This window comes from Aythya marila, assembly GCF_965140915.1.
Source record: "Aythya marila genome assembly, contig: HAP1_HAP1_SCAFFOLD_1199, whole genome shotgun sequence".
In the NCBI taxonomy this organism is placed as follows: Eukaryota; Metazoa; Chordata; class Aves; order Anseriformes; family Anatidae; genus Aythya; species Aythya marila.
In genome coordinates, this window is record NW_028137650.1 from 1 (window position 1) to 9740 (window position 9740).

At 59.8% G+C, this 9740-nt stretch overlaps 1 protein-coding gene across 1 annotated transcript; it reads right to left on the minus strand.

The window, feature by feature from the left end:
• Positions 1-345: 345 nt before the first annotated feature.
• On the minus strand, positions 346-9394 carry LOC309890668 (1-phosphatidylinositol 4,5-bisphosphate phosphodiesterase beta-3-like; the record flags this gene model as incomplete). The annotated part of the gene is given in 10 exon segments (XM_082785097.1): positions 346-381; positions 532-554; positions 556-665; positions 1307-1398; positions 3052-3156; positions 4299-4398; positions 5062-5223; positions 6810-6964; positions 8469-8593; positions 9240-9394. Coding segments are annotated over 10 exon segments (1063 nt in total), but the record flags the coding sequence as incomplete, so codon positions are not given.
• Positions 9395-9740: the final 346 nt, after the last annotated feature.

Here is a 9740-nt window from a genome sequence, read left to right on the forward strand (position 1 = left end):
GGTTATGGGGGGATATGGGGGAGGTTTGGGGGGTGAATGGGGGGGGAATGGGGGGAGTTGGGGGGGCTTTAGGGGGTTGGGGGGGGCACGGGGGGGCACGGTCACCGCGGGGGGGCAATGGGGGGGTTGGGGGGCGATTTGGGGGGTTATGGGGGGATTTGGGTGGGAAAAGGGAGATTTGGGGGTGCAGGAAGGCATTGGGGGGAATTCAGCGGATTTTGGGTGTCCAGGAGCCCCCCCCCAAAATATTTGCCCCCCCCCACCCCATGGCAGTGGTAATTTCGCCCCCCCCCCAATATTTGGGCTAAAAACCGAGGGTTTGGGGGTTTTTTCCCCCCCCCTTACCTGTCAGGATGCTGGCGATGAGGTCATCCCTCTGCCCTGGGGGGGGGGCACCCAAAAAATTAAAGGGGGGGGCACAAAACAGGAGGGACCCCCCCCGAGCACCCCCAAATCGAGGGGGGGGGGGGTTGGGGACCCCTCCCCAGAAATTGGGGGGGGGTTGGATTTTTTTTTTTGGGGGGGGGGTACCTGGGCTGGGGACGGGGGGGGGGCGGCCCCGGGACCCCCCCGGGGGTTTGGGGGGTTCGGGGGTCGCCGGGGGGGTCGGCGCCGGGGTCCCCCCGTGCCCCCCCCGGGGTCTCGCGGGGTCTCTCCACGCTGTCCTGTGGGGGGGGGGACAAAAAGGGGGGGGGTCAGCACCCCAAAATCACAGCGGGAACCCCAACCCCCCCCCCGAACCCCCAAATCCCCCCCAAATCCCCCCCAAATCCCCTCCTGCCCCCCCCCCGGGACCCAAGGACCCCCCCCCAAATTCCGTGCCCCCCCCCGGCCCCCCCAAACCCCCAAATCCTGCCCCCACATCCCCCTCAGCCCCATTAAATCCCCCCTAAACCCCCCCAAATCCCCCCCAAACCCCCTCCTGCCCCCCCCCTTGGACCCAAGGACCCCCCCCCAAATTCCGTGCCCCCCCCCAACCCAAAATATTGACCCCCCCCAACCCCATTTAATCCCCCCTAAACCCCCCAAATCCCCCATAAACCCCCCAAATCCCCCCCAAACCCCTCCTGCCCCCCCCCTTGGACCCAAGGACCCCCCCCCAAATTCCGTGCCCCCCCCCCACCCAAATTCCTGCCCCCCCCAACCCCCCCGAGCCCCCCTAACCCCCCCAACCCCCCCCAAATCCCCCATAAACCCCCCCAACCCCCCCCAAATACCCCCCAAACCCCCTCCTGCCCCCCCCGGGGACCCAAGGACCCCCCCCCCAATTCCGTGCCCCCCCCCAAATTCCGTGCCCCCCCCCCACCTCGCCGTCCCCCATGAGGGCCGCCAGGCGCTTGGCGCGCTGGTCCATGAGGCTGACGTGCTTGATGGGGTTGATCAGGGCCTCGGCGTAATCTGGGGGGGCACGGGGGGGGCAAAGGGGTCGGGGGGGGGACCCCAAAAAGAGGAGACCCCCCCCCCAAAAAAAAAAAACGGGGCCGGAGCGAGGAATAAAGGGGGAAAGGGAACCGAAAGGGGGAGCCCCCCCCAACCTTTGGAAGTGCCCCCCCCAGTTTAAAATGGGCCCCCCCCTTTATAAAATGACCCCCCCAAAAAATGGGGACACCCCCCAAAAATGGGGGACACCCCCAAAAAGAGGGGGACACCCCAAAAAATGGGGAGTTCCCCCCAAAAATGGGGAGTCCCCCCAAAAAATGGGACCCCCCCAAAAATGGGATCCCCCCAAAAATAGGGGACACCCCCCCAAAAGAGGGGGACCCCAAAAAACATTAAGTAACCCCAAAATCAATAGGATCACCCCCAAAATCAATAGGATCACCCCTAAAATCAATAGGAATGCCCCCAAAATCAATAGGATCGCCCCCAAAATAGGGCAAAATCCCCAAAAGAGGGGGTCCCCAAAAAGAGTGAGTCCCCCTAAAATGGGGGGGGACCCCAAAAATCATTAGGAAACCCCAAAATTAATAGGATCACCCCCAAAACCTAATAGGATCACCCCCAAAATTAATAGGATCGCCCCCCAAATCAATAGGATCGCCCCCCAAATCGGCTCTAAACCCCCCCAGCCGGACCCCTAAGGGGGGGGGGGAAGCCCCCTGGACCCCCCCCAGATTTTGGGGGCCCCCCCCCGGTTTTGGGGTACGCACCCTGGTGCCCGTGGGGGACGTAGTCGCAGGCCTGGGTGCGCACCAGCAGGGCCGGCAGCCCCAGGGGGCCCCAAAAAGGGGGAAACCACCCCAAAAAGGGGGAGCCCCAAAATAGGGGAGCCCCCCAAAAATGAAGGGACCCCAAAAAACATTAGGTAACCCCAAAACCAATGGGAACAGTCCCAAAATTAATAAGAACGCCCCCAAAATCAATAGGATCACCTCCAAAACCAATAGGATCACCCCTAAAATCAATAGGAACGCCCCCAAAATCAATAGGAACGCCCCCAAAATGGGGCAAAATCCCAAAAAAAGAGCGTCCCCAAAAAGAGGGGACCCCAAAAAATACTAGGTACCCCCAAAATTAATAGGATCACCCCCAAAATCAATAGGAACGCCCCCAAAAAACAATAGGAACAGCCCCAAAATTAATAGGATTGCCCTCAAAATCAATAGGAATGCCCCCAAAATGGGGTTAAATCCCAAGAAGAGGGGGTCCCCAAAAAGAGGGGAGCCCCCCCAAAAGACGGGGACCCCAAAAAACATTAAGTAACCCCCAAATCAATAGGATCACACCAAAAATCAATAGGATCACCCCCAAAATCAATAGGATCGCCCCCAAAATAGGGCAAAATCCCCAAAAGAGGGGGTCCCCAAAAAGAGTGAGTCCCCCTAAAATGGGGGGGACCCCAAAAAACATTAGGAAACCCCAAAATTAATAGGATCACCCTCAAAACCTAATAGGATCACCCCCAAAATTAATAGGATCACCCCCCAAATCAATAGGAACGCCCCCAAAATCGGCTCTAAACCCCCCCAGCCGGACCCCTAAGGGGGGGGGGAAGCCCCCTGGACCCCCCCCCAGATTTTGGGGGCCCCCCCCCGGTTTTGGGGTACGCACCCTGGTGCCCGTGGGGGACGTAGTCGCAGGCCTGGGTGCGCACCAGCAGGGCCGGCAGCCCCAGGGGCTGGTTGCTCTCGCTGCGCAGGCAGACGTAGTGGTAGCCTGGGGGGGGGACACCCCAAAATTAGGGGGGGGCACCCCAAAATCTATTGGGGTGCCCCCCCCCGAATCTAGGAGGCGTCCCCAAATCACATGGGGCACCCCCTCCCAGCTGGCTCCTTCCTCTGCAGGTGGTGGATTGGGAAATGGGGGGGGGAGAGGGGGACCCCAAAAGCTTTGGGGACCCCAATAGTGACCCCAAAACCAATGGGGACCCCAAAAGCTATGGGGACACCGATAGTGACTCTAAAAGCTATGGGGACCCCAAAATGCTCCTGGGGACCTGAAAATGCCCATGGGGAACCCCACAGTGACCCCAAAATCTATGGGGATCCCAAAAGCTGCGGGGACCCCAAAATGCCTGTGGGGAACCCCATAGTGACCCCAAAATCTATAGGGACCCCAAATGCTATGGGGGCCCCAAAAGCTGCAGGGATCCCAAAGTGCCTGTGGGGAACCCCACAGTGACCCCAAAACTTATGGAGACCCCAAAACCTATGGGGACCCTAAAATGCCAGTGGGGAACCCTATAGTGACCCCAAACCCCACAGAGTCCCTTGGGGAGCCCCAAAGCCCCTTGTGGGGACCCCAAAAAACCCGTAGGGACCCCAAAACCCCTGTAAGCACCCCAAAAGTCCCCTGGGGACCCCAAAAGCCCCATAGGGACCTCCAGTTCCCTACAGACACCACTACAGGGACCCCAAAACCCACATGGGGATACCTCTAGGGACCCCAAACCCCAATAGGACCCCAAAACCCCCACTAGGGACCCCAAAACCTAAAGTGGATCCCCAAAACCCCACAGAGTCCCTTGGGGATACCCCAGCCCCTTGTGGGGACCCCAGAAGACCCGTGGGGACCCCAAAAGCCCTGTGGGCACCCCAAAAGCCCCATAGGGATTCCCAGTTCCCTATAGGGAACACCTCTGTGGATCCTAAACCCCAATGGGACCCCAAAACCCCCCCAGGGACCCCAAAACCCAACGCGGATCCCCAAAACCCCACAGAGCCCGTTGGGGATACCTATGGGACCCACAACCTCTGAGGGAGCCCCTAAGCCCCTTGTGGGGACCCCAGAAGACCTGTAGGGACCCTCAAAACCCCAATGGGACCCCAAAACCCCCCCCTGGGACCCCAAAAACTCACCGGAGCGCAGGGCGGCCACGGGCAGGACGCGGTGGCCCAGGAAGCGCCCCCCCTCCTCGTAGGCAGCGATGCGCAGCGAGGCCAGCGAGGGCAGCACCACCTGCACCCCAAAAACACACCCCCATGGCACCCCAAAACAGCGACCCCAAAAACGGGGAGCCCAAAATGGGGACCCTAAAATGGGGAGCCCAAAATTGGGACCCTAAAATAGGGAGCCCATAATGGGGAGCCTAAAACGGGGACCCCAAAAATGGGGAGCCTAAAACGGGGACCCCAAAATGGGGACCCTAAAACGGGGATCCCAAACGGGGAGCCCTGAAATGGGGAGTCTGAAATGGGGACCCTAAAATGGGACCCCAAAATGGGGACCCTAAAACAGGGAGCCCAAAACAGGGACCCCAAAACCGGGGAGCCTAAAACGGGGACCCCAAAACGGGAACCCCAAAATTGGGACCCTAACATGGGGAGCCAATTTGGGGAGCCCTAAAACGGGGACCCTAAAACGGGGAGCCCTGAAATGGGAACCCTGAAATGGTCCCCTCCCAGTGCCTCCCAGTGACCCTCCAGTCCCTTCCCAGTGCCCCCCAGTCCCTCCCAGTCCCTTCCCAGCCTCCCAGTATCCCTCCCAGTCCCCCCCAGTGACCCCCCCAATCCCTCCCAGTGCCCCCCAATCCCCTCCCAGTCCCTCCCAGTGCCCCCCAGCCCCCTCCCAGTGCCCCCAGCCCCCTCCCAGTGCCTCCCAGTCCCTCCCAGTGCCCCCCACCTTGTGGAAGACGAAGGGCTCCTCGTCCCAGACGGGGTTGAAGGCGCTGCCCTGCACCGTGCGGGTGCGGAAGCGGCGCCGGGTGTCCACGGGCAGCCCGAAGACGTCGACCTCCACGTAGGTGCCCACGCGGCGCTCGCTCAGGAACTGCCCCGAAATCACCTGCGGGACCCCAAAACTGCTTGCTGCGCCCCAAAACGGGGCTACGCCACCCCAAAGAACTGCCCGTGTGCCCCAAAAGCTACCCGCGTGCCCCCAAAATGGGACTATGTGCACCAAAAACCTGTCTACGTGCCCCAAAAACCTGCCTATGTTACTCAAAAAGGGTCTATGTGGCCCCAAAAACCTGTCTGCATGCCCCAAAACCTGCCTGTGTGACCCTAGGTGCACCAAAATCCCGTCTATGTACCCCAAAACCTGTGTGACCCTAGGTGTGCCAAAATCCTGTCTGCATACCCCAAAACCTGCCTGTGCGATCCTAGAATGGGACTATGTGGCCCCAAAAACCTGTCTGCATGCCCCAAAACCTGCCTGTGTGACCCTAAAATGGGACTATGTGGCCCCAAAAACCTGTCTGCATGCCCCAAAACCTGCCTGTGTGACCCAAAAAGGGTCTATGTGGCCCCAAAAACCTGTCTGCATGCCCCAAAACCTGTCTGTGTGACAGACACAGGCCTACGCACCCCCAAAAACCTGCCTGTGTGACCCTAAAACAGGACTACGTGCACCAAAATCCTGTCTAAGTGCCCCAAAACCTGCTTGTGTGACACTAAAATGGGCCTATGTACCCCAAAAACCTGTCTACATGCACCAAAAACCTGCCTTTCTGGCCCAAAAAAGGTCTGTGTGACCCTAAAATGGGCCTACATGCACCAAAATCCTCTCTATGTACCCCAAAACCTGCCTTTGTGCCCCAAAAATGGGCCTACGTGCCCCAAAAGCCTGCCTGTGTGCCCCAAAAAGGGCCTATGTGGCCCCAAAACCTGTCTGTGTGCCCCCAAAATGGGCCTACATGCACCAAAATGGGCCTCTGCACCCCAAAATGGGCCTACATGCCCCAAAAGCTGCCTGTGTGACCCTAAAATGAGCCTACATGCCCTGAAAACTTGTCTGTGTGCCCCTAAAAAGGGTTTACATATCCCAAAAACCTGTCTACGTACCCCAAAACCTGACTTTGTACCCCAAAAATGGGTCTACGTGCCCCAAAAGGGCATATGTGCCCCAAAATGGGCCTAACTGCCCCCAAACCTGCCTGTGTGCCCCCAAACAGGTCTCTGCGCCCCTCAAAACCTTTTCCATGCACCCCAAAATCACCCCAAGCACCCACCCCAGGACCCCAAAACCTGCCCCAGGACCCCAAAACCTTCCCCAGGACCCCAAAACCTGCCCTGGGATCCCCCCAAAACCCACCCCAGGACCCCAAAATCACCCCCAGGACCCCAAAACCTTCCCCAGGACCCCCAAAACCAGATGCAGAACCCCCCAAAACCTTCCCCAGGACCCCAAAACCTGCCCTGGGATCCCCCAAACCCACCCCCAGCACCCCCAAACCCACCCCAGGACCCCCAAAACCACCCCCAGCACCCCCAAACCTTCCCCAGGACCCCCCAAACCTGCCCTGGGATCCCCCAAACCCACCCCAGCACCCCCAATCCCACCCCAGCACCCCCAACCCAGCTCACTTTGGGGCTGCTCACCCCCACCACACCACCCCCAGATGGATTTTTTGGGGTGCCCCCCCCCAATACCTGCACTTGTAGGGTGTTGGCCACGATCCCGTCCACCAGGTCCTCGGCGAAGGGGTCGAAGGTTTTGTCGCGGCGCCGCATGAACTCGGGCTTGAGCAGCAACCCGCAGCGGGCGTTGTACTCAAACAGCCCCAGGTTCAGCTGCATCGGCACGTCTGGGGGGGCCGGGGGGGGTAATTAATGCTGGGGGGGGCTGGGGGTTATGGGGTGGGGGCTATGGGGTGGATAGGGGGTGGTTATAGGGGGTTATGGGGTCGTTATAGATGGTTATGGGGTAGTTATGGGGTGGATATAGGGCTCAAACAGCCCCAGGTTCAGCTGCATCGGCACGTCTGGGGGGGCCGGGGGGGGTAATTAATGCTGGGGGGGGCTCGGGGTTATAGGGTGGGGGCTATGGGGTGGATATGGGGTGGTTATAGGGGGTTATAGGTGGTTATAGGGTGGTTATAGGGTGGTTATAGGTGGTTATAGGGTGGTTATGGGGCTCAAAATGCCCCAGGTTTGGCTGTAGGGGTGAGTCTGGGGGGGCTCGGGGGGGGTAATTAATGCTGGGGGGGGCTGGGGGTTATAGGGTGGGGGCTATGGGGTGGATACGGGGTGGGTATGGGGTGGTTATAGGGGGTTATAGGGCTCAAAAAGCCCCAGGTTTGGCTGCAGGGGCACATATCGGGGGTGCTGGGGGGACAGGATTAGTGCTGGGGGGGCAGAATTAGTCCTGGGGGGGCACAGGGGATATGGGGTGGTTATGGGGTGGATATGGGGTGGTTATAGGGTGGCTATGGGGTCGTTATAGGTGGTTATGGGGTGGATATAGGGCTCAAACAGCCCCAGGTTCAGCTGCATCGGCACGTCTGGGGGGCCGGGGGGGGTAATTAATGCTGGGGGGGGCTGGGGGTTATGGGGTGGGGGCTATGGGGTGGATACGGGGTGGGTATGGGGTGGTTATAGGGCTCAAAAAGCCCCAGGTTTGGCTGCAGGGGCACATATCGGGGGTGCTGGGGGGGCAGGATTAGTGCTGGGGGGGCAGAATTAATCCGGGGGGGGGCACAGGTGGGCACAGGGGCTATGGGGTGGATATGGGGTGGTTATAGGGGGTTATGGGGTCGTTATAGATGGTTATGGGGTAGTTATGGGGTGGATATAGGGCTCAAACAGCCCCAGGTTCAGCTGCATCGGCACGTCTGGGGGGGCCGGGGGGGGGTAATTAATGCTGGGGGGGGCTCGGGGTTATGGGGTGGGGGCTATAGGGTGGATATGGGGTGGTTAAAGGTGGTTATAGGGGGTTATAGGTGGTTATGGGGTGGATATAGGGCTCAAACAGACCCAGGTTCAGCTGCATCGGCACGTCTGGGGGGGCTGGGGGGGGTAATTAATGCTGGGGGGGGCTGGGGGTTATGGGGCGGGGGCTATGGGGTGGCTATGGGGTAACACTAAGGGTCTGTGCTGTGGGGTAGAGCTATGGGGTCTGTACCAAGGGGTAGTGCTATAGGGTAACACTATGGGGTCTGTGCCATGGGGTGGCACTATGAGGTCTGTGCTATGGGGTCTGCGTTATGGGGTGGCTCTATGGGGTCTGCGTTATGGGGTGGCACTATAGGGTCTGCTCTATGGGGTCTGCTCTATGGGGTTCTGCGTTATGGGGTGGCGCCGGGGTCTGACCGAGGGTCTGGAAGTTGAGGGCGGCCATATGGCAGCCGGCGTTCCAGAAGAGCTGGGGCTGGAAGTTGGAGGAGTCCACGCGGGTGCCCTTGGGGTAGACGCGGCTCAGCTGCCGCTTGTTGTACCTGCGCGTCAAGGGCCACTGCCCCACAGCTGCCCCATAACTGCCTCATAACTGCCCCACGGCTGCCCCATAACTGCCCCACAGCTGCCCCATAACCATCCCATAACCGTCCCATAGCTGCCTCATAACTGTCCCATAACCGCCCCATAACTGCCCCACAACTGCCCCATAACCTCCCCATGGCTGCCCCATAGTCACCCTATAGCTGCCCCATAACTGCCCTATAGCTGCCCTATATCCCCCCTATTCCCCCCAACTCACCCCAAAACCCCCCAAATCCCCCCTATTTCTCCCCTATTTCCCCCCTAACTAACCCCCAAACCCCCAAAATTCCACCTATTCCCCCCAAAACTCCCCTATTCCCCCCCCAAACTCCCCCAAAACCCCCTATTTCTCCCCTATTGCCCCCCAACACACCCCAAAACCCCCCAAATTCCCCCCCATTCCCCCCAAATCCCCCAATTTCCCCCTATTCACACCCCAAAACCCCTAAATTCCCCCTATTTCCCTCCTATTTCTCCCCTATTCCCCCCCTAACTCACCCCAAATCCCCCCAAACCCTCCCCAATTCTCCCCCAACCCCCCCAAATGCCCCCCCAAGCCCCCCCAAAATGCCCCCCCCCATTTTTGGGGTGCCCCGCGGATACTCGACGAACTCGAGGGGGCTCTTGGTGAGCTGCTCCAGCCCCTTGGTCTCCACGAAGGACGACATCTCGAACGCCTTGTCCCGCTCTGGGGGCGACCCCAAACCCGGCGTCACCCCAAATGCCCCCCCAGACACCTCAGAAACCCCAAACCCCATTAAATTCCCCCCAAACCCCATTAAATTCCCCCCAAACCCCATTAATTTCCCCCAAATCCCATCAGAGACCCCAAAACCCCATTAAATTCCCCCAAACCCCACTAAATTCCCCCCAAACCCCGTTAAATTCCCCCAAACCCCATTAAATTTCCCCAAAACCCCATCAAGGATCCCCCAAATGCCAGCAGGGACCCCAAACCCCCCCTTAAACCCCCGAAACCCCCTCAAGACCCCCCAAAACCCCCTTTAGACCCCTTTAAACCCCCTTTAACCCCCCCCAGCCCCCCCCCAGCCCCCCAGGACCCCCCCCAGGGACCCCTAGGACCCCCCAGGACCCCCCAGGACC